Consider the following 24,597-nt stretch of genomic DNA (forward strand, 5'->3'; position numbering starts at 1 on the left):
CTACTAATTTTAATCAATGATTATCGGCTTAGAGGTCCATTCTCTTCTTGTGGATGAATTTCATTCATTCCTATACATATGTGTGTCTATATTTTTCTCACACGATTTTCCTATCACATGAAAAATCATAAAATCACTCTCTTGAATATGACCCTTTTTTTCAGAAAGAAGAAAGACAAAAAAAAAATTCCTAGAATTAAAAAACTGAATTCGTAATGAGAATTAATATTTTAAGTGTATTCTTAATGAGAATTAATATTTTAAGTGTGGTTTAGTTAGATTTGACATTCTATAATTAATCATATATTGACCTTTTAACTTGGTTAGAAATAAAAAAGGAAGAATTCCTTTGAAATCCCACACAATACAATTAAATATTTTTTTACTCAGTTATCAATAGACCTTATAATATTTAAATACGTTATGTGGAATTTGTATAGAATTTTCCCAACAAAAAAACTCACTCCTACATCTCTCTTGTGCTTTAAATGCGTATTGGGCTGCAAATAGAATTGTACAGGCGATAATCTTTTTGCTGGGAACATATCTCCTTCATATGATTATTTAGAATCTGTTTAAAAGAGACCGAAATATGAGAGTGAGATCTACATAGATGAAATCTACTGACTTCATCTGTCGTCTCTATCTCTCTCACAAAATTTTCTCTTTCAACAAAAAAAAAAGTCTTGAAGAAAGATTTTTTAAGCACAATTGAGGGTCAAAGAAGAGAAATTCCAACGACTACTTACAAAATTCTTGCAACTAAAACTAGTTACAAGTTCACAAAAAAAAAAAAAAAACTCAATCCTCCTCTGTTGCTTCTTTTTCTCCCTGCATGTTGGTTCATTAGCAATCACTCAATCCATTACGGAGGACGTTATTCAGACATGACTAACAAGTGTATCAGAGCCATCTTCCATTGTTTCCTCATCGTTGGGATGTCTATGAACATGATTTCCCAACATAGTTTGATCATATCCATATTGCTGCACAATAAGCACTGAAGATTTAGAATCAAAGCTATTGGATGCCAATATGTCACCTACAGCTCCAAGCTCAGGGCAATCACACCAGTCCATGAACCCTGAGAATATCATAGAATTCCTCCCTCTCCCTTGTCCCACTATGTACAAATGATAGTCACCTTCATCCAACTCATTTAGTAATGCAGGAATATCCTCACCCGTATGAACTTCTCTCTCCGAGTAAGCAATGGAGTCCTCATTGTGCATTGCCTTGAGTCTAAATAAGTTCACATACTCATCATCCAACTCTTTCTGCTTGGAGCTATCCAAAACTGTAGATAATATCCCTTTGGGTTCCAATTCAACTGCTTCCTCCACTTTAAATGTAGCTTCATCAGCCATAAGTACCCTCACCATCGAGAGTTGAACGCCAGGATGAGTTGCCATTCTCCAAGCAACAGCTAAGGCTTCACGATCATCAGGTCCACCAATGAAGATCATAAGAATACGACAATTGGTTTTAGAAAGTGAGAATATGCCTCGATCAACGAAAATCCCCACAGAACAAGGTGAATCTTGCATGACATTAGAGTTTATGTCTTTGTATGCACTGTTCAACATCTCTAGATAGCCTTCTGTGTTGACTTGCTTGTGAAAAGGGAGGAGGATGAGGTTGGTGTGTGTTTTTCATTTGCTGTGTTGTATATGTCCTCGTGGATGGTACTATAGCTAGACAAAACATTGAATGTTTCCACACGAATGGCATCATTTAACTCGGCTAATACTTTGAAGGTGTTGGTAATAACTTCTAGCTCAGCTTGTGATTGACTATGATGTTGTGTTCCTGGGTGTGAAAGATGTTGGCTCATGTGGTCAAGGAGCACGAAAGCACCACGACTTGTAAGTTCAACAAGGTAAAGTGCACCCACATAGACGGGGGAAAATCTGGAGGCATGGAAGCATTCAATAATCTTTACCATGCTGCTGGCATGGCGATTGTTATGCACACAAGCCAAAATCCGGAGTTCCGCATCAAGTCTTGAATTCTGTATAGTTCTCATCTTGTTTATCTTAAATCGCTTTCTTGGTTTGTAAGCGACGTTGGTGATAACTGAAGATGATATAGTCATTATAATAAGAGCAGTGACTAGAATTGAGTAGGATGAGACCGTCAAAATCTGCAAAAAGACATGCAGACACGTAAGAGTTAATTGGTCATGTAATCAAAGTGGCGTCTGATCAAATGTTACAAGTCAAATTGATGTATACCTGTCTATCCCACCCCATATTAAGCATGATCAAAGCGACGACACCCTTGGTGTTCATAAGCACTCCAAGTCCCAGACCATCTCGAATAGGGATACCATAAGCAAAAGTAGCCACCAAAGTGCTGAGAATCTTTGGGATGCATAATAAGACGATAATGAGCATTGAAAAGGCCCAATTTCTGTGAGATAGAGCCTTTACCAAGTCCATTCTCATACCAGAGCCTGCAAAAACCAATGGTGCTAGAACACCAGAAGCAAAATCATCAGCTGCTGACATCATCACACTTGTGAATCTCCCATGAGGCAGAATCAACCCAAACACAAAAGCCCCAACAATGCCAGAGCCAAGGACGTCTGTAATATATGCACATATTATAGTTCCCATAAGCACATATAGCAGCCTATGATCATTCCATTCTTCTCGATCTGTCTTTCCATCAATAATTGGCGTGATAATAGGACGAACCACAAAGATGCAGAAAGCAATGAATGCCATGGTACTCATCACAGTGTAGATTGCTCCAGGTCCATCGTCAAGGGTAAATGGAATCATTAACATAAACAGAAGCCAAGAACAGGAGTCGCTGACTATGGCTGCATCTAAAGCTGATCTGCCTAGCTCGGTATAAAGGAGCTTGAGGCTGGCAAGGATTTCAGCAAGTATTGGAAAACCTGTGACCGTAAGACACAGAGACCATAACAAGCAAGCTTTGACAGGATCACTTTCAATGATTTCATTAGTCTGAATGTCGTAAGTTTTTCGATGCAGAGCATATATGATCACTCCTAATGCCATTGGAATGATTATACCAGTCATTGCAACACTAATGGCCTTCTTTGGTGCTCGTAGGACGTTGTCTAAGTTCATCTGCAAGCCAGTTAAGAAGGCGTAGAAGATTATACCTATACTGCTGAAGACTTCAATATTCAGGATTCCCCGTATAGGAAAAAGAAGGAGGAATATTATCGGTATTTCACCCAGCATATCTGCACTTAGTATGAAACCGGCCTGCACGTAGATTTAGATCAATTACTTACAAGTCAGAATGCAGGAGAATCATTCCAAGAGCTTCATTTTGTGTTATGCAATTAAATTCCAACACCAATTAAGATGCCCGGAGCAAAGAAAAAAGAGAGATGTTTGTGAATAAAAGCCGTGAATGTAGAAACTTACAAGAACTTCAGCAACAAGACGAGGGATGTGCAAGGGTCGAGTGATGAGGATGAAAAGACGAGTGACGAATATGGTCCAAAAAGTTTGAAGGGCGAGAATAGGAAGCTCCGATCCATAGATATCACTGGTTTTCCAGACGGCATTGGGGTTTTTCACAGTGAGATTATAACACAAGAAGGGATTCTGCACAAGCATGGCTTCTTCTTGTTTTGTTTTCTGCAGGTATTGCTGCTTTCTCCTGAGAGACCAATGAGAAAAGAGCCGTTGAGTTTGTGAGGAACGAATCAGGCAATGGAGATTTATATATGAAGCCATGGAGCAGAGGAAGAAATGAAGGAGGAAGAGGTAAGTTGTAACGACATTCCAAATATCGGGTTTCATTGGAGGTGGCACATGATACACCCGACCTGTATGTAACTGTAATGGTGCGTTCAAGGTTCCGTCCTTCGCGTTGTTATACCCCCGATGACCTGTTTGTAATGGTATCATTGTAATGACATTATTATTATTATTATTAGTATTAGTATTCACACGTGTTTGTTATCTGTTATTACACGCGTTTATTACACCTGGCCATTTCACATTTTCACTGGACAAAATTAAATACCCATGCCATGCGCATAATATTAAGTAAATTTCCTTATTTAAAATTTATCTTCTAAAATTAATGCAAGCACATTCATTTATGTGAAAACCTGTGTAAATTCTAGTTAGTTTGCTCAATATAGGTATGCGTTGGTCTAGTTAGCTCAAAATGTTGATAGTAAAGTTGACAATTCAAGTCAAACTCATCAGACTAGCCCAAACCAACTAAACAAGATTTAAGGTCGAGTTTAACAAAAAAAATTTTTATGTTCGGGTTTGGCCATGAATACTCAAATAAAAATATATAAAATATAATAAATATTAATTAATTTTTTAAATTTTAATTCATTTTATAGTAAAATACTATACATTTGAGTCTTATACACTGATTAAGTATCAAAAAATATATTTTTTATAAAATAAAATAGTTAATTTTGAAGTAAAAAATTAATTAAAAATAATTTTAAAAATAAAATTTGATATTCTGGTCTTCCAAAGTCTAAAGAAATTTGAGTCAGCTTGACTAGTTGGATTTTTAAAAAATCAAGCCCCTTTGGCTTCATCCAAATTCTTAGCTCTAATTGATTGTTGGGACTCGAGATCTTATAAGAAAAATAATGACAATTGAGCTTTCATTACTTCCATTTAACTTTTCTTTGTTGTCAATTTAATTTCAATAATTTTCAAGCTAATGGCTTTACCCATCGTTACTCTTTCCATCAATTTTAAAAATGTCATTTTCCTCATTAAAAAAATATAATTTTCTGAAAAAAAATGAACTAAATTAAAAAGATAACACTTGTATCGAATAAGATTCTGAAATTTTAAAATGTCAAAGTAAAATTTTACTTTGTATCATGAAAAATTTATTGATTGATAATTGATAATTAATTGCTTTTTCTTTGACCAGATTGATAATTGAGTTTGATTGTTGAAGTAGCTGAATTTATGAGTAAAAACATTAAATTCAAGTAGTTTCAATTTCAATCATTAAAAAGGAGCGCGCAAAAAAGTAAAAACATGTGAGCACATACAAAAATGAAGAGAAATGCGAAGCTTATAAATACCAAAAAGAAAAAAGGGAAAAGAAAAAGAAAAAGAAAGAAATGGCCCGCTTATATTATGTGTAGCTGTTTTCTGCGCTGCCAATTTTCTAACCTGAGAAAATATCTTGCATATGACAGTCTACAGTTAGCAGCTCCTTCTTATCTTCTCGCTCTCTTGTTCTATTCTTTCGTCCTACTTTGCTTGCTTGCTTTTGATAAGGAGCAATAGACATGCATTCTTTAACTTGCATGCCCATTTCCTCTTCTTCTCACACCTTTCTGAAGCATAATCACCTCCCTTTTTTGGGTGATGTTTCGTCGAAGCCATGTCTTCCTTTGAAAAGAAGAGGCAATTTCACTACCAGAGCTTTACTCTCATCTACCAAAGAATCTGTCTTGAGGGATTTTCATGAACGAAGAGCTCTTAAGGTAAAGCACACCCATTTCAAGTCTCTCTCTCTCTCTCTCTCTCTGTCTCTGTGTCCTGCGCCACCTCCCCAGCCTTTTTCCTGAGTGCAAGCACAATTATTTTATTCTTTTGGATTTTAATTTTATTTCCGTTTCTCTAGGCCAATCCTGCAAATGCAGTGGCCTTTCTGTCCTTTTACTTCATGTCTTCGGCAATCGTAATATCCAAGCAGTTCATATTGTTTTAAAATTCATAAATATCAAACAAGGGGATCTGAACAAACATGGGTTACGTTCATCTATGAGGGTTTAAAATGAAGGCATGGATATTAACACTTAGGAAAACACTTGATGTATGTGTATAAGTATATTGCTTCTTCTGTTTATTTTGATAAATCATGATTATTCTCATTAAAATGTATTTGCATGTGACAGTTTCTCATAAAAATCTCTTACTATTATGTTATTGCAATTTCAGTACATGCAATATAAGTATGTTAACAACGACTTTGGTTTCTTTGGCAGATTATCTCAGGCTTGCAGAATTTTAATAAAGACAACATTGCTTCAGTGGTAACTGCTGCAGACAAGGTTTTATTTTCTCCAGCTCTGTATTAGTACTCTTTCTTCAGCTTTGCAAAATACTAGCTTCTATTTCTTATCCGCTAATCGAAACTTTTTAATCCTAGCTCTGAAATATGAAAATAGCAAAAAAGAAAAAGACTAGGGGCTAATCTTTCTCGTGAAACATAATCAGGCAGAGACAACTGATTAGAGTTTGCTGGATATCTGGGTGATTAAGTCACTTTTCTCTATTAGATTTCCAAATTTACTGGCATGTTTTTTCTCCTTAATATGTTCATACTATGACAATTTGACTAAAGGAATCGAGGTTAACATAATCCTTATAGAAGTGTAACCGCATGGTTGTGTTTGAAGTTGGAATGTCGTTTGTGTCTGCATGAAATTATGATTATCCATCAAACGTTTGCTACATCATTTGCTTAGGCTTTCTCACTTGAAGTCTTTCACATTAACGACGCTGGTTCTGTATTGAAATTCAATATATTGTGCTACAGGGGGGAGCAACCCACGTGGATATAGCATGTGACCCAGAGTTGGTGAACCTAGCTATCAGCTTAACTTCTTGTCCGGTATATTCATACTGCTCTAGAGCGCACCTAAACCGTTTCCATAATATGTATGTGAAGTTGTGGACTTAGGCATAGGGTATTTTGAATATGGATATAAATCTAACAAAGTAAAATTAATAGTGACAGACAATTCTTGGTCATACATGATTTCGATTTTACTTTGTATGATGCTTGATTGATATTTTTTTTTCCCTATTCAAGCTTTTACAAATTGTTTTTATTGCTGATAAAATGCAGGAGTCCTAAGGTGGTTTATCCTGTATAGATAGATTTGTTTGATTTCTTTAAGGCCTTTTTGCACCGTGAATTGTTGGATTAACTTGTTCACCTCAGATTTGTCAGTCCAATAAATTAGCTAGTTACTGCATATTTGAGACAACTCCCTACTCATTCTCCTGGCAAACAAGTAGAAATTTCAGAATATAATGGTGAATCATTATGCACTTGTACAAGTGATTTAAGCTTTAATATTGGGATAGGTCAGATGGGGCAGAATTGAGACACTATTTACTTATCTTCATTCTTCAGGGCATTTGAGAGCTATAAAAAATGCATCCTTTTTATTCTGGCAGAGTCAAGAATAGATCAAATGTCAGTAGATTAATCAAAATCTTTCCTGCCTTGAGGAATTTACAATTGATCAATCTTGCAGGTATGTGTTTCTTCTATAGATCCTGCAACATTTCCAGCTGCAGTTGAAGCAGGAGCGCTAATGGTTTGATCTTCTTGCCTAGTTTCATCTGAATTATCAGTTCAAAATTAGCAGAATGGACTATTAAATTTACAGTTAATCATAATTGATGGTATTGACAGGTTGAGATTGGAAATTATGATTCATTTTATGAAAAGGACATGATGTTTACTCCAGAGCAGGTATAGAGCATACTGCACTATGAAAGCTAGAAATTTTTAAGAATTTAGAGCCTAAAGTCAAATAACTGGTCCAGGTCTTCTAGTGATCTGTTTGTTTTCCTTTTATGCAGATACTGGGTCTAACAAAGGAAACTAGGAGATTACTTCCCTCCATAGTTTTGTCTGTCACTGTTCCTCACACACTGAGCCTTCCAGATCAGGTTACGAGTAACCCCATAACTGCAAGAGGATACACTGATGTTGATGCTATCAATATTTGCCTGCATCCCAGATAAAACAAAAATCTATATCCTTAACAGGTCAAGCTTGCTGAGTCACTGGAACAAGCAGGTGCAGATATCATTCAAACTGAAGGAGGAAAATGTTCAAATCCTACAAAGTCAGGTGTTCTAGGCTTGATTGAGAAGGTAACTTAAAAAAAATACCTGGCAGATTATTACACATAACAGCAGATAAGTTGGAGTCTGAACACCATGTGTATATTCTAATGCTAATTTGACAGCTTAATTATCAGAAAGAAAATATTTGCTTCCTAGACATGAGTCTCTTCTCCGATCTTCGTTGCCTTGTCTCTCTTTACCAATTTGTGTGTGTGTGTGAGACAGAGAAGGGGGGGGATGCATCCCAGTAGCTCATAAACCACAGAAAAATGATGGTTTTATCTCAAGCTGACATTTCATATCTAGAACAGATTCACGGACTAGTCCTTACTTATACCCAACAAGAGTCAGGATGCATAGGCAAATGATGTTCAATTGTGAAAAAACCTTAATTTATTGTTATTGTTGCAGGCAACGCCTACTTTGGCTGCAGCATATTCCATATCTCGAGCTGTCAGGATCCCTGTCCTATGTTCATCTGGGTTAAGTGCTGTCACGGCACCAATGGCCATCGCAGCTGGGGCTGCTGGTGTGGTATGCATTCATTTTCTTTAGTTTTCTTCCCGTTTCAATTCATATATCAATCAAAACTACACTCAAAACTAGGCCTTCAAGTGATGGGGTTTTAGCTTGTGTAAATAATTTAGGCAAGAATAACTCAATGTCATGGTGTACAGTACTTGCTGATCAACGTGGTTCTTAATCACAGGGCGTGGGGTCTGCAGTGAATAAGCTAAATGACGTGGTTGCCATGATAGCCGAGGTCAGAAGCATTGCTGATTCACTAAAGACACCCTTCCAGAGACAAGCAGCTGCAGAAGAAGAAACTCAGAGACTTTTTTAGGACTGGGGATTTATGATCCATGAATTAGGCTCAAGGTAGTGTTGTTAGAACTTAGAAGAGGATAGAACATGTGATGGTAATATGAATTCCCTAGAGGCTACAACAGGAATAAGAAGTTAAGATCTGCTATAATCTGTTTTACTTGTTCTCAAATTCTTGTATATGTAATGTAACTCCAAGCATAAAAATGCATGCATTAATACTTTAACACACTCTCTTGGCAGGACAATATTATCTAGTTAAATAGAAAACTGTCTACCCTCCAAACTCTAATTCCTCACCAGTTTCTTCTTATTCATTGCTTTATTGTCAAGCAATGGAAACAACTTGAGTCTTGATAATCTTTTTTTTTTTTTAATAAAAGGCCACAGTAAATCGTGTAGGGTACAACAATTAAGTTATGTCAAAGCTTAAAAGACTTCGACAGTCAATAGGTGAATCGACCGGTGAAATTGTGTTGAACAAGTGAAAGAGCTTCAAGAAAATCTGAGTAAACATTGACCTTAGTAAATAACATTGACCTTAGTAAATTTGTTATCCTAACAAAGGATGGGGCCTTCAAGTGTGGCTAAAAGTTTGATGGCAGTGCTGAGATAATAATCAAGGCATTTAGAAAAACTTTTAATTCAATTTCCTTAGTCATTATGAATGAGCCATCCATAAGTGATAATGCTGTCAATGTCAGTTGAGCCATCAATATCTACTATGACCCATCCAGGATTTGGTGGGAATTGTTTTGCTTGGAATCTCTCATAATCTCAAGACATGAAACTAAGTCTTGATTAAAGGTTAATACCATTGATTATGTCTTGAGTACAAGAGAAGGTGATGTCTTTGATATGATAGTCTTCTTCAAAATAGATTTCTTTGTATTTTTCTGTCTAAATATTCCAATACAACTGAGCGAAAAGCTTCTACCATGGAGTTCCTTTCATGTTTGGTCCTCTTACATTGCTTTTTGCATTCTAAAGGATCCAACCATGCATGGAAGCCTTGATAATCTAAAGTCAGCTCACTAGCCGTGAAAATGAAGGTTCTTTACCATTCTCCTGTTATGTTCTAAACAAATTAATTGTGTTCAAATAATATGTGACACATCCTACGTTCATAACAAGGTTGCATGTGAAAGTTAGTTATCATGACAAGCCAATTGTAAGTTATTAATTTTGTCTAGAAGATATATCTCACAAACATATCCACCTTGAAATCAATAACATATTTTAGAGTGATATACTGATATATTTCTTTTTTTAAAAGTCAATGCAATTTCGTAATTTTAAAAAGAAAGTGATCGCCTGCTCGGTTAGAATTTGTTGTAAACAAGGTTTCCCCAATCTGCCAACCAAATGTAACCGGATTTTGCGGTCAACAAGATTGGTGTGGGTAGATTAACTAGACTCTGTTTCTTGTTTTGTTATTTTAGGTTCAAGTTCCAAAATTAGCTTTTAGCCAATAATTATCAAATCTTCATAAACACAGCATAAAAACCACAATTGAATCTTACATAATTATGCTTTGTGCGAATGAGGGTGACAAATATATAATTATGTGTTGATTTATGTCTTATTTGTTGCTCCCATTTTTAAGTATACTATACATATATGTTAAAAAAGGTTTATACTCCTAAAAAACTTATAAATAAATTAGATTAATTTGTCAGTGAAAATCTTATGTTATTAATGTTTTGGTCAATATGCCTATACATTTTCATTTTCATTTATATTCACGAATATGTGATTTAAATTCTACCTCGCACATCTTGGTTTGAAAACAACAAACCATCAATTAAATATATTTTTTATGAAATATAAAAATTATTCATGAAAACCAGAAATGTATCTGTATTTTTTTTAAAAAAATGAACAGGAAAAAAAAGAGGAGCTAAAACTCATGTAATTGTTTTTACAAAAAAAAAAAAAGATGTAATTGTTAGCTAAACAAAGCGCGCTGTTCGCATCGGACTCGCATGCAAATGGTCAACACATTTTTGGACTTTGGTGAAGCGCTTCAGCGAAATTTGCAGATTAGTTTTCGACTTGCATCGTAATCGTCGCTTGCTTTTTGATAATGCCACTGGATGCGAAGAGTTCGAAGAATTATTTGTCGTCACACGAAAACTTAGCTGCAGATTAAGCTCTTGTATATCCCGGCAAGGCTTAAACACATTTTGCTTTGTTCATCGCAATCATGAGCTAATCCTAACAATTCCCTGGAGTAGCCGAAGTTCGTCTGAATTCCTCATCTCCACATTTCCATCGTTGTTATCGTCAATCCTTTCACTCGCCGCCGCCGCCGCACCATGCTGGCACTTCAATCTCCTACCATTCGGACTTCTCCGTTTGACCCACTTCGCAAATCTCTCAATGCGCCCAAAAGATCCAAAAAGAAAGTCCATTTCATATCTGCCGCTGCGTCCGCTACAGTTTCTGCTCCCAAGAGAGAGAAGGACCCAAAGAAGCGGGTGGTGATAACGGGAATGGGACTTGCCTCTGTGTTCGGCAATGACGTCGATACGTTCTATGAGAAGCTTCTTGCGGGCGAAAGCGGAATTAGCCCCATTGATAGATTTGATGCCTCCAAGTTTCCCACGAAGTTCGGCGGGCAGATCCGAGGGTTCGACTCCGAAGGTTACATTGATGGCAAGAACGATAGGCGGCTCGATGATTGCCTTCGGTACTGCATTGTTGCTGGCAAAAAGGCCCTCGAGCATGCTGACCTTGGTGCTGATAAGCGTTCAAAGGTTTGTATTTTGTGTACGTTCACTGTTTACATGCACTTATCTTCACTTGCTTAGCTTTGAGGTAGAGATATGGTGAATTTCTGGCTTAATGTACTTCATTGTCGGTTTAATTGCCACTATTCACCTGTAGTTCACGTAAGGTTATTAATTACTGCATCATCATCTTTTACTTGCAACGGTGCGAGTGGACCCTGCTTGGTTAACTGTCCTTCTAGTTTACTCTGCTTAAATTTTGGAACACTATTTCGAGCAGGGAATTTTGAATTTGGATGGCCGCTGACTGTTAGATGTTGAATTTGCCGACCTGATTTATTACATGGTTTGTTAGTTCTGTCAAGAGATCTTAACTAAATTCCTGTATAATAAGGATAGATGCACGTTAAGAGATGTGTATAATACTATAATTAGAATAGTAAAGGGGCTTCTATTTTCTCTGCTATGGTACTAGAGCATGGTTTTGATTCCTAGACCTGTGGGTTTTAGATTAACTTTGCTTTATTCTAAAAAGGATTTATATGCATAGGCAGGTGTAGAGGTCAATTTGCATTCAGATATTTAAGCATTAAAATGATTTAGGGAATGGGGATTAGTGCATATTGTTGTAACAGGTTTGTACTATGTCAATTTGGTGGTTTCACGAACTGAGATCTGTCAATGATGAGTTTCTCGATTGATCTCAGTTTGAAGCAAGTTGGATTTATAGAGCAGCTGAAGACTCGAGGGTAGTGCAGATTGTTGATATAAGAGATTCCATGTAATGTGTCTCCAGCATTTTTAAGCAATAAAAAATATTCTGTTGTGTTGTTTGTATTACTTTGTACTTAACCATATTATGACATTGAGAAGCAATCCATTTGGAATCTTAAAACGGCATGCTTGTGATATGTTCTTTAACTCCATAGTATACTAAGTAGAAATTTTACTTTATTTAGGATCAAGCGTTAAAAATGCCCCCCCCCAACCCTTTTTGATCAGAGTAATGCTTTATATGTTATCCAAGAAACATTCAAGTTGTTTAGTTCTTTTTCCTTTGCAGATTGACAAGGAACGTGCCGGTGTGCTTGTTGGGTCAGGAATGGGTGGTCTTACTGTCTTTTCTGATGGTGTCCAGTCTCTAATAGAAAAGGGATACCGCAAGATAACACCTTTTTTTATTCCTTATGCCATAACTAATATGGGTTCAGCGTTGCTTGGAATTGATCTTGGCTTTATGGGTCCAAATTATTCTATTTCAACTGCATGCGCTACCTCCAACTATTGTTTTTATGCTGCTGCAAACCATATACGGAGGGGAGAAGCTGATCTAATGCTAGCAGGTGGGACTGAAGCTGCCATCATTCCCATCGGGTTAGGGGGTTTTGTTGCATGCAGGGCCTTATCTCAGAGAAATGATGACCCTAAAACTGCTTCAAGACCTTGGGACAAAGACCGAGATGGCTTTGTAATGGGTGAAGGTGCTGGAGTACTGGTAAGGCAGAGTTTATTCTGATATGACCTTTGGGGAAACAAGAGCAGAACCTTCATTTTTCTCCCGTCTGTGTCCGTTATATTATGTACAGAGTACTTGGGCTCTCTGCTATAGTGAGTGGCTAGACAAAAATCCATAGTATGGCTAAATACAATTTTTTGTTATAGTTATTAATTTTATTCTATTAAGATAAAATTGGAAATTCTACTGCATTTGTATTTGTGCTTAATCCAAAACAAAACAACTGTAGGAGCTTTATGGGACTATGTATTGGTGGTGAATTGCTAAGACAGTAAAAGTAATTCTACTGCAATTCTCTTTTCCTCTTCCCACCAAGAGTCCGAACAATTCTTTAAAATGCCCAAAAGATTGGTCATCTTGTACAATTATGTACTACAGGCTAGTTTCTGATCCTTATGATTTCTGTATTCACAGGTAATGGAGAGTCTGGAGCATGCCATGAAGCGAGGTGCACCTATTATTGCTGAGTACCTGGGAGGTGCTGTTAACTGCGATGCTCATCATATGACTGATCCTCGATCCGATGGACTTGGAGTGTCTTCATGCATTCAGAGCAGCCTTGAAGATGCTGGTCTGTCACCTGAGGAGGTGCTAGCTATTTTCCTTACAAATGTTTTCTAAGTTATCAAATGCCAATGATTTCCTTTGGATGTGTCTTTACTCTCTAGTAGTTAAATTGTTTGATGGAACCCTCTATTCTAATAAGCTTTAAACAAGCATAAACCAGAAACTACACCACAAATGGGACTGAAAATTACTATTACCGAATAGCAAAGTTGGATTACAGCGAAATAAGGAACTGAAAATTACAACGTACTGAAACAGAAACAGCACAAAATACACTCCACCAAACAACAATAACAAAATATAAGTCACTCACTTACAAACATACACTAAGCAGAAGATAAAATGATGAAGAAAGATGACTTCCTCCACCCCCAACCTGGCATTCGAGAGGCCAGAGCTCTCCTTACCACTCTCAATATTCAAAATAATCCCCCCTCTCTCTAGGCAAGGAGGAAGATTTAAAGACCTAAAAAGTGACTCTAGCACAGCCCTTACCCCTAGAAGACCCTTAACCATCACTAGGACTCTAGCACATCACTAGGCCATCAATTACTTTCTTTTTTCCCCTCATAACCAGGATCCCAAGGGCAAACATCTGAACCAACAATAATGTTATCTTTTAACCTCTTGCCTTCCTTGATTTCCTCTTATAGGTCTTAGTAAAATCATGAGCTCTATCATTGTTCTTTTGGGTAAAATTCATTGATTGATTGATAATTCATTATTGAAGCTGGTTAATGTGCACAACTTGTAAGTCCATGTGAAACAGTGCAGGATTGGGTGCTCGCAAGTTGTGGGCTGTTGGGAGGAGATTTATTCTTCTGGGAATAGTTTATGGAGAATTGTTATGTGGAATATAGGGTTTGTAACTCAGAAATTATGGGTTTATTATTTATATTTTGGGATATTAGAGTCTGTAAATTGTTTCAAGTTTTCTTGGGCTGAGAATTTAAATTTTAACTTTTGTGGGTTGTCATATTTCTTAATATTAATAGCATTGTAATTATAGATATATCTTAAAGAAGATGGTACTAGAGGTTCAGAGTTATAAATTGGCTCTATCTAGTTTAGCACGTGTAACTCGCTCTCAAGATGCAAATGAAGTGTTTGCTAATTTTTGTTAAAACTATTACATTAGAGATATTAATAAAGGCAATCACGGCCCCTCCGAACTTTTTTAAAGTGTTCATTGGCCCAGTATTAGTTTATTAGAGCCTATGATCAAGTGGTCTAATGTTCAATTCTTGTTTCATCCCATTTTCTTAGTTAAAATTAAGTTTCAGTGAAGATATTATAAGCTCTTGCTTTATTCACACTTCAAATTCAAAGGCTTTTAAGTGAAGGGCCGTATTGGAGGTTATAATAAAAATTGTCCGTGCTTTAATTTAATAGCTTGAAGTGGTCCTTAATATGTAACATGAACTAGGAACATGAAGATTTCACTACTTGTTCTTTATTTGTTAATATCGTAAGCAGAAGCAGAATGAGATACTGACATATCCACATTCTTCTGAATCCCATCAGTCACAACAAGTTGATGATTGTTATGTCTCGTAATTTTTTTTTTTTTTCCATTCTCGTTTTAAAGATTCTGTAAATTAGGCCGTCAGTTGATTGGAAATGTATCAATGATATTTTTCAGGTCAATTACATAAACGCACATGCTACATCCACTCTTGCTGGTGACCTGGCAGAGATTAATGCTATTAAAAAGGTTTTCAAAAATACTTCAGAGATCAAAATTAATGCCACCAAGGTATCATCCCACTCTTGAGATCATATTTGGTGATGAAAGTGTTCGTTGTATTTATGCTCTCCACAATTGGTTATATTTGACATTTACCCTGTTCAAGCATTGATTGATATGTTCTTTTGTTTCGTGTCAGTCCATGATAGGGCACTGCCTTGGTGCAGCTGGGGGTTTGGAAGCCATTGCCACAGTGAAGGCCATAACAACAGGATGGCTACATCCTTCAATCAATCAATTTGTACGTTCAGCTTACTCTATGCTATTGGTTAGGAACTTTAGGATTCCTTTCATTAATGTCGGATAAATTATTGTGTTATTTTTGCTTTTATAATGAGGATCTAATTCTTGATGAAGAATGCTGGAACAGATTATTTGTTCCTGAGTTCATTAGACACTATGGTATCCGGAATAATCAGCCTGCATTCTATATTATCTCAATAATTTTATGGGTTTTATGCACTTTCCTTGGGCAAGATGGTTTTAAATATCAAGTTGATGTTGATATTAAGACTCTCATGACTATACTAAGATGTTAAACCACGTTGTTTTCCGTTGCTGGGCAATCGGAGAGGACAGAAGGAATGTTTAGGGTTTGACAAAAAGTTCTCTCTTTCAAAATCGTATGGTTACCTAACAGATAGTTGTAATATTTGACATTTCCCTATTGAACCTGCTGTGTTTTCGATGAGGCAGAACCATTGTGTTTTCATTTCGCACTGCAGATGTTTTAAAAGTCAATGTTTAGTTATGCCCTTTTTCTTGAGTGCAGAATCCAGAGCCGGAGGTTGATTTTGATACGGTTGCAAATGTAAAGCAGCAGCATGAAGTCAATGTTGGTAAGATTATAATTATTAAATTCCTCAGGCCGTTTGCTTGTTCAGTGGCAGAGACCCGAATTTACAGATATAATCGGTGATCTCTTTTCGTTTCAGGGATTTCTAATTCATTTGGATTTGGCGGACACAACTCTGTTGTAGCCTTTTCTGCATTCAGGCCCTGAGCATCCAGTTTGTGTTCACTTGTAGAAGCCGAGTCCTAATTGAGATTTTGTTCTTTATTCTTCACTGAGATTTCCTTCTCTTAATTTTGACTGAATTTGTAAAAGCTGTAGCTGAGTTTTCAAATAGTTGATTTGAAATTTAGCTTCAAGATCATTTTGTTGAACCCATTGAGTCCAGCGCTCGGCCTAATTGGTCCAAGTGTTATTTAAATTTCAATCACATAGCAGCTTCTTCTCTTCAAGCCTTTGTCTTTAGTGTGAGTGCGTGTGAACGGTTTTTTTTTTTTTTTCTTTTCTGAAAATTCTTCCTCGACTTATGTAAACATGTATATGATTTGGTAGAGTGCATTGTTCAATCTGGAGGTGATTCTCTCTTTGACTTCCCTTATGGTTTTTGTATGTTAATGTGGAACATGTCCACATGTGACAACTTTCAATATCTGCATTTTTGTTTTTTTAGGGCCTGGACCACCCGCATTTGACAGTTCTACTTCCATTTGCCATAAACAAGGCAAAAATATAACGTCTAGATTGAGTCCACGTTTAACTTAAAGTAATTTATGTTGTTATTTTATTCTTTAAAACCTTGACATTTTGCGCCAATTATATTGTTAAAAATATAGGTATTTTGCATTTTTTTTGCCAAAAAAAAGGAACAAATCAATAATTGGGAATTAATTTTCACGAGGGATGAATTGAATAAAAAGAAAGAATGAAGTAAGCTAAAAAAAAATAATTGTGAAAGAGTAGCTTTCTCATTTATCCCAAAAAAAAAAAAAAACAGAGAGCGAGACTAGCCTTTTCATTTATGGAAAAAAGAAAAAATTGCTTTCTCCATACTCAGAGGGATAATCTTGTTATATTCTTATAGGTCTTACTATTAAATTTTTATGACAAATTTTTCATTTTAGTGCGTTACCTTTTATTAAATATCTGTAAGAAAAAAAGTATTAATAATCAATATATAATAAAGAAGATGTATTTATAAACTTGAGTTTTTGAGTTGGAGTTAAAACGTGTTATCTTGTTGCTATCTTTGCACGTTTCTTCTCTCTCTTTATTTCTAGATGGTCATTTTTTATTTCTAACAAGTGGTATTAAGTTCAAGTTTTGCTTAGGACTTGTAAGTCCATTATTGTGCACACATTTAAAACCCATAATGGAACTAACCCTAATTATAGCAAGGATTTGTATGCGCCATACCATTTGAGTCTTGTAAATTAGGACTAGCCCTAAAGTGAGAACTTGGTGTTTGGAATATCTTTAATATGAAGAGTTTGTAGACTCACATTTGAAAGAGAGATTGTTAGGTTGTCCAATTGTGAGTGAACTTAAGCCAATATAAAAAGCTTAACATTGGATATAGTTGGGTTTAATAACTAATATAAAATAAAAATTAAAAACTCATAAACTTAAATATTGAGATTTTACATCAAGATGTGATATATTTCCAGTAATCTTGCTTGTTTCTCCTCTCCCTCCATTCTCGGGCAATCACTCTCTATTCTTAACAATTACATAATTATTTTCTACCAATTAATTGATAAATTAAGTCACATTTTTAAAAGAAACCACATTAAGTTATAAGGACAGTTCACGCAGATGATGTTATATATAACAATTATATATTGTCACGAACATTTTGTACCAAAATAAATGCACTTAATTTAAGTACAAATTTCAAAGTATTACATAGAGAAGTCTTTCAAATTGAGAAAGAGGGCATCTTGAGCACACGCTTCAACAATGCATTTCTTCAAATATCTGGAAGAACCTTCAACATCACAATAATAGTACAAACTCAAAGGATGTTGTTCATATCCCAAACTCCGAGATATTGTCAAGATCAAACTGCATGAATTGATTCAGGAAGAAGTGGTATTAGCTACTTAGCAGTGGAACTAAAACATTTGCCAAACATAGGCATGTGTGCTTTGATATATTTTCGTGGCAAAGTTGATTAATTCTTTAGAGCGTGCATGCATCTTAACTTCAACTACATTGATGGCATGCTAAGGAGCACCATCAATCATCATATTATAGTAGTCTATGATGTTTAATTTCAAGTTTTCATTCCTCTTAGACATGGCTGTCTAAGAAGAGGGAAGCTTCAAAAATATTCTATCAGTGAGAATTGTGAGGGTGGGTTTAGGATTTAAATTATCAATATTTTTTATCTAAGAAGGTAAGATACAGAATTAATTTAATCGAAGTTCACGTAAAACTTCCCAAGAAATTCTCCTCCCCTCGTTTACAAGCGGTCACTCCCTAATGCTATCAAGTCATGTCAACTTCCCAATGACTTCTTTTCTCCCCCTATATCTAAGTGGTCGTTCACTATTCCTTCTAATAACTAGTATCATGTACCTAGTGGCCTCCCTAACAACCAGCCCTGTGGAAGATCTAGCGCATTTGCCAAACATAAGCACTTGTGCTTTGGTACATTTTTGTGACAAAGTTGATTTATTATTTAGAGCATGCATTCATCATAACTTTGGCTACATTGATGTCGTGCAAAGGAACACCATTAATCATCTTACTATGGTAGTATCTGTCTTTAATTTCAAGTTTTAATTTGCCTTGGTCATCATTGTTTGAGAAGAGTGAAGCTTTAAAAATATTCTATCAATGAGAATTATGGGGGTGCAGGTGGGACTTATATCATCCTTATCTCTGCATTAAGAATGTAAGATATAGGATTAATTTAATCGAAGTTCAAAAAAAATCCCTTGAAGAAATTCTCCTTTCCCCCTTTTCTTAAGTGGTCACTTCCTATTCATAACGAGTGATATTAGCTTCTTAGTGGCTTCTCCTCTCCCCATTCCCAAGAGGTAGAAACCAAAAAATGGATTAAGTTTGTGGGTTAGTGCGTTCAACCCATCAATTTTAATGAGTTGAATTAAAAGAATTAGCTCAATTTTTAAAATAGGTTGGGCAATGGCAAGTTAAAATAATCTAGCCCACGGGTTAGCCTATTTTTAAAAAAATAATTTATTTTTTCAATCACAATATATTTCTTTATAAATCTACAATAATGACAATATTTTTTAGATCTATAATTTATAAGTCTCAAATATGTTCTTTATATTTGAAAGATAATGTAAATTTTTTTTACAATTTGCAAATGAAATTTTTGTTATAGTTTGTAAATCAATTATTTATTAATTTTTATAGAAATATTTTGAATATATATCATTTGTTAATATTATAAGACCTATTGATTGGAATCACAAATATAAATTCATTGAGAAAAATAATATGAGTTTATATTTATATTTTATTTTAAAAAATAATATTAGAAAAATCATTGTCTATATATACGATATGTTGATTATAAATTTTAAATTATTTTAAAAAATAAAATTGCATTTTGCGGGTTGGCCCGCAAGCTCGTTAGCCTGCCAATGTGTAAGTTGGGTTGGGTTGGGTTTTCTTAGCCTGTTTATCTTGGCGATCTAGCCCAACCCAATCCATTAAAACACTAACATACAGGTTAGCATGCAACCCGTTTGCATAGATCTACCAGGTCACTTCCTATTCTTAATAAATGGTTTTAGCTACCTAGGGACTTGCCCCCACAGTCGATCCACAATAGAACTGACACATTTGCTGAACATAGGCACATATTCTCTAATATATTTCCATGGCAAAATTGATTAGTTCTTAAGAGCGCACGTTCATCTAAAGTTTGACATTGTTGATTTTGTGCCATAGAGCACTAGTAATCATCATATTATGATAGTCTCTGGTATGTAATTTCAAGTTTTCATTCATCTTAGACATGGTTATCTAAGAAGGGTGAAACTTCAAAAATATTCTATTGGTGAGAATTGTGGGGTTGGATTCAGGATTTAGATCATCAATATCTTTGATGTAAGAAGGTAAGATATAAAATTAATTCAATCAAAATTCAAGTAAAACTTCCCAAGAAATTATCCTCTTTTCCCGTTCTCAAATAGTTGCTTCCTAATAGTTGCTTCATAGTAAGTGGTATCAGGTACCCAGTGGTCTCCCTAACAGTTGGCCTCGTGGCAGAGTTGGTACATTAGCCGAACATAAGCGTATGTGCTCTGATATATTTTTGTGGCATAGTTAGTTAATTTTTTAGAGCATGCATTCATCTTAACTTTAACTACGTTGATGTTGTGCAAAGGAGCACCATCAATCTTCTTATTATAGTAGGATTTGGTTTTCAGTTTTAAGTTTTAATTTGCCTCGAACATCGCTATTTGAGAAGAGTGAAACTTCGAAAACATTCTATCGGTGGGAATTGTGGGGGTGTGGTTAGGATTACTCTACATTAAAAATGTAAGATACAATATTAGTTTAAACTTCAAGAAAAACCTCATAAGAAATTCTGGTGGCAATAGTTGAGATGGATGGAAACTAACCAAAATGCTGTTTGCTTGAATGGCTCGATTAAGATTAAAGAGTCAATTGGAGAGTTAGAAGGAGATGAAAAAGCCTCTGGCTTGAATAGCTTGGTCAAGATCAAGCAAAATGAGTCAGCTGTAGAATTTGGAGAGAGAGATAGAGAGTCATTTCTGTTCCCATTAATTTTAAGGCACAGAATGGATTTGGCTTCCTCTCTTCACTGAGTAAAGGATGATCGGAAAGGAGAATAATTGTGAAGAAGAATAGGGCTAAAAGAAAAGATTATCGAAATGATGTTTGGTTGTCTGGAGGTATCTCTAATTCAGTCAGTGGAAGGAGATAAAAATGACGCTTGAAAATGGACGCTCAAGATTTCGCCATCTAAATTGTTTTAAGCAAATTATGTTATGTAGAATAAAATTGGTCATTTGAAACCTATTTATCATGTCCCCAACCAAATTTCAAAGTCCGCTATAATACATTGGGCAAAAGACGCAAAAGCGTCATGCGGCAGAGCCGTTAACTTATTGGTTACGTGGCAGTGTTAGAGGTTCGTGGTTGGAAATTGTCGATAGAGGCATGGCTGCTCCTCTTATCCCCAGAAATTCTACTCTGCACTCCCATCTTCACCGTCATTACCCTCTAAATACTTACTTCACCTCCCGCTCTACCTTCAAATCTCTCTCTCTCCTTTGTTCTGTCAAGGTATCTAACTCACTTTTCTCTCCGATTAATTGAGGCCATTATTATTTATTTCCTTCGTATTAAGCATGATGATTGCGTCTTAACCGTTGTTGTGGTTCTTTGGGCGTAAGATGGAAGGGGCTGAAATAGCCGAGGAAGTATCAAAGAGAGATGGGGAGGATTTGAGTTCAAGGAAGAAAATTTTTGTTGCTGGAGCCACTGGAAGTACCGGTAAGAGAATTGTTGAGCAGTTACTAGCAAAGGGTTTCGCCGTCAAGGCTGGTGTTAGGGACTTGGACAAGGCCAAGACTACCCTTTCCCAAAGCAACAACTCGGCACTTCAAATTGTGAGTATTTTGCATTCCAATGATGTATCAAACACATATCGAGTATAATTTTATCGATTCTGGATGTTTATACGGTTTGATTGCAATTTGGAGTCAGTGATTGAATCCAATTGCAGGTAAAAGTAGATGTCACGGAGGGTTCAGACAAGCTGGCTGCAGCCATAGGGGATGATTCACAAGCAGTAATATGCGCCACTGGCTTTCGGCCTGGGTGGGATTTGTTTGCTCCGTGGAAGGTCTGTCAATCTTGTTTTGCAAGATATAGTTAATGTTAGGATATAGGGCATATTTCACTCATATTTGGTCACGACTCCACTAACAAGATGGAAATGGTTACTTCAGAGTTCAGATTAGGCTTACAGTCGGGTGCAACATCGACACAGTATTGGTTTTTTGATTTTACTAAGTGGGATATCTTGTATATTTTTCTTCTTAAGTGTTTCATTGTTCAAGATAGTGATCCTTCTCTTTCCCTTTACTTTGTCATGTAAAGATAATATGGCTCGGATTTAGTGCTCCATGTGAATGTTAGGGGTACCTGAAGATGTAAATTCACAGTTATTAGGGATCCTTTTGTTCATGAGTTTGCAGACTGTATTGAATTGTTATGCAATTCGTTTTTAGATATCTTAAACATTCCCAAAATGTTTTCATGGCAGAAAGTTGTACCATATACTTCCTTAATTCTTGAAGTCTACATCGTGAGATCCTTATTGTCAAGATATAGTACTTAAGTTCAGATTATATGCTTTGTAATGGACTTCGGTAAATGTGTAACTTATGACTATAATGGACGGAGTTTTCAATGGTGACATTAGCTGTCTCTTCTCTGCTTTGTGTTGTTTCAAAAGTAAAGTTTGGCACTATTTTTGATTACTTATTCAGTCCTATCCTTGAAAAAATGGCTGTCTTCATATGCAGGTTGACAATTTTGGCACAGTAAACCTCGTTGAAGCATGCCGTAGAGTTAATGTGAACAGATTCATTCTTATCAGTTCCATTTTAGTTAATGGAGCTGCGATGGGACAGCTATTCAATCCTGCTTACATCTTTCTAAATGTTTTTGGACTCACTTTGGTAGCCAAACTACAAGCAGAGCAATATATCAGGAAATCTGGTATAGATTACACAATAATAAGGCCTGGCGGATTGAGGAACGAACCTCCTTCTGGAAATGTTGTTATGGAACCTGAGGTATTGCCTATAGATTGGACTCACTTTAGTTTCACATTTTTGTTTTTGTAGTGATACTTTGCTGACACTTGACTTTCTGGTATCATTAGGATACCCTTTATCGTGGTACCATATCCAGAGATCAAGTCGCAGAAGTAGCCGTAGAGGCATTGGCCTGTCCTGAGGCATCTTATAAAGTTGTGGAGATAGTATCTCAGCCTGATGCTCCTAAACGCTCATACCAGGATCTTTTTGGTTCCATAAGGCAGCGGTGATTTCTTAGTTCAGGACTTCATTATGAGTGACGATGTGCTTTCCTGATTTTTGATCTACTGGGTGGCAAATATGTACCTATTGTATTATTACCATGTGTGCTGCTTCAATAAACTGTGGTAATGTTAGATGTAAAACAAAAATATTAAGCCATTTCTTTGAGATCTCTCTTTCTTCTTCTTCTTCTTCTTCTTCTTTTAAAAAAATAGTATTCTTCTTTTTACTTCCTTCTTTAACTTTTAAGTTGGCACAAGTTCTGGCGCAAAAAACAAAAAACAGAAAAACAAAAGGTAGGCACAAGTCGGATATGGAAAGACAGAGAACATGAACATGAACATGAAGATTTATCTTTTCTTCTGTCGCGTACAGAACTTAAAAAGTGGTAATGTTCAATTGGTGTTGATGCTCCTCTTGTTAAGGAAGTAGTATTACTGGAGTAGTATATATTATTCATCTCTGACTTAACGCACCTTGAGGGCTTTTTCCTCGGTTTTTGTCTGTGTTTCATGCTCATAATTTTTGCTGTATTATAGGGGAAAGAAACATTACATATATGGTTAAAAATGTTTGGAAAAATCACTCGCACATAAAATTACATTAAGCATCCGAATTCTCTAGCTACCTCTCACCTCTCTATCCATAAGCATCACCCGTTGATATTAGAGAATCAGAGTAAACTATCTTGTAATCTCTCTCATCTGTCAGAGAACAGATCATCAAGAGCTTACAGGAACCAAACCAGAAAAACCAAGGCTGAAAGAGCAACTGGAGCACTGAGAGGCGCCGCGTGGCTTTCCATGGGTGTGGGTGGAATTGCTGCAACATCTTCCTCTACATTCATGGCCAAGCCAAGGCGAGCAGAAGCCAGCAGAACGATGAAGCAGAAGGTGAAAACCATGGCCATCCCGCAGCTTCCCATTGTCACAGCTCTGGTAATAACAAGAGGTAAAGCTGGCTTGACTTGTCTGTGATGCGGAAATGAGAGTGGAGCTGCTTTTTATAGGGAGAGATTATGATGAAGCGTGAGGCATTTTCATGTATAAAATGGAAGCTTTAGCAGCAAACATAATGATTTGAGAGTGTTGGGGAGGATAATAATGTTATGTCTGCCTTATTTTTAAAAAAACTCAATAGCGGTGCTGGAGCTGGACCGTATAACGGCACTCAATGCCTTGTTGTATGTTGCATTCTGAAAGGGAAACCCTTTGAGTGCGAGTGAAGCATGAGGCGTACCAATTATTTATACATGATACAATAGCCAATTGCCAAGTGTCCGTATTTGTTCTTCATCTGAGGAATAAAATGATAGCTGTAAGTTGAAAGGGTCGCTAAACTTTTCTACATTAATGTTAATTATTATAAAAATAATATATTAAAATTTTTTAGTAATAATATTGGTTACTTTTTAAAATAATTATCCCTTTCATTTAAAAATGTTAGACATTTTTAATCGAATCACACTTCATAATAAAGTAGATAGTTATCTCTCAACTAACACCATTT

General features: G+C 36.0%; 4 protein-coding genes across 5 annotated transcripts; 3 read left to right on the forward strand and 1 right to left on the reverse strand.

The window, feature by feature from the left end:
• Positions 1 to 1,588: 1,588 nt before the first annotated feature.
• Positions 1,589 to 3,896, reverse strand: LOC129305500 (cation/H(+) antiporter 15-like). The gene is made up of 3 exons (XM_054945512.1): positions 3,408 to 3,896; positions 2,235 to 3,242; positions 1,589 to 2,143 (listed from the first exon to the last, which is right to left on the reverse strand). Exons 1-3 carry the CDS (start codon positions 3,894 to 3,896, stop codon positions 1,589 to 1,591), a joined length of 2,052 nt encoding a protein of 683 aa, XP_054801487.1.
• Positions 3,897 to 5,135: 1,239 nt separating this feature from the next.
• Positions 5,136 to 8,909, forward strand: LOC129306388 (uncharacterized protein ycf23-like). 2 transcript variants are annotated; one of them, XM_054946979.1, is made up of 9 exons: positions 5,136 to 5,467; positions 5,972 to 6,037; positions 6,526 to 6,600; positions 7,253 to 7,315; positions 7,414 to 7,473; positions 7,584 to 7,673; positions 7,773 to 7,880; positions 8,265 to 8,387; positions 8,531 to 8,909. In XM_054946979.1, the coding sequence occupies exons 1-9, from the start codon at positions 5,270 to 5,272 to the stop codon at positions 8,579 to 8,581; spliced, it is 834 nt and encodes a 277-aa protein (XP_054802954.1). In that variant the 5' UTR covers positions 5,136 to 5,269; the 3' UTR covers positions 8,582 to 8,909. The 2 variants fall into 2 exon arrangements, with proteins under 2 accessions (XP_054802954.1, XP_054802953.1); XM_054946978.1 differs by having other exon boundaries at positions 5,137 to 5,467; positions 8,563 to 8,909.
• A 1,760-nt stretch (positions 8,910 to 10,669) lies between these two features.
• Positions 10,670 to 16,485, forward strand: LOC129304676 (3-oxoacyl-[acyl-carrier-protein] synthase I, chloroplastic-like). The gene is made up of 7 exons (XM_054944417.1): positions 10,670 to 11,437; positions 12,474 to 12,905; positions 13,341 to 13,514; positions 15,136 to 15,249; positions 15,380 to 15,481; positions 16,013 to 16,079; positions 16,176 to 16,485. The coding sequence occupies exons 1-7, from the start codon at positions 10,997 to 10,999 to the stop codon at positions 16,241 to 16,243; spliced, it is 1,398 nt and encodes a 465-aa protein (XP_054800392.1). The 5' UTR covers positions 10,670 to 10,996; the 3' UTR covers positions 16,244 to 16,485.
• A 4,606-nt stretch (positions 16,486 to 21,091) lies between these two features.
• LOC129304826 (uncharacterized protein At2g34460, chloroplastic) lies at positions 21,092 to 23,260 on the forward strand. Its single transcript, XM_054944637.1, has 5 exons — positions 21,092 to 21,322; positions 21,433 to 21,648; positions 21,765 to 21,884; positions 22,570 to 22,842; positions 22,932 to 23,260. The coding sequence occupies exons 1-5, from the start codon at positions 21,197 to 21,199 to the stop codon at positions 23,094 to 23,096; spliced, it is 900 nt and encodes a 299-aa protein (XP_054800612.1). The 5' UTR covers positions 21,092 to 21,196; the 3' UTR covers positions 23,097 to 23,260.
• The last annotated feature ends 1,337 nt before the right edge of the window (positions 23,261 to 24,597 follow it).

Source organism: Prosopis cineraria, unplaced genomic scaffold (genome assembly GCF_029017545.1).
Source record: "Prosopis cineraria cultivar Desert tree isolate PC_DT_omini unplaced genomic scaffold, ASM2901754v1 PC3, whole genome shotgun sequence".
Classification (NCBI taxonomy): domain Eukaryota; kingdom Viridiplantae; phylum Streptophyta; class Magnoliopsida; order Fabales; family Fabaceae; genus Prosopis; species Prosopis cineraria.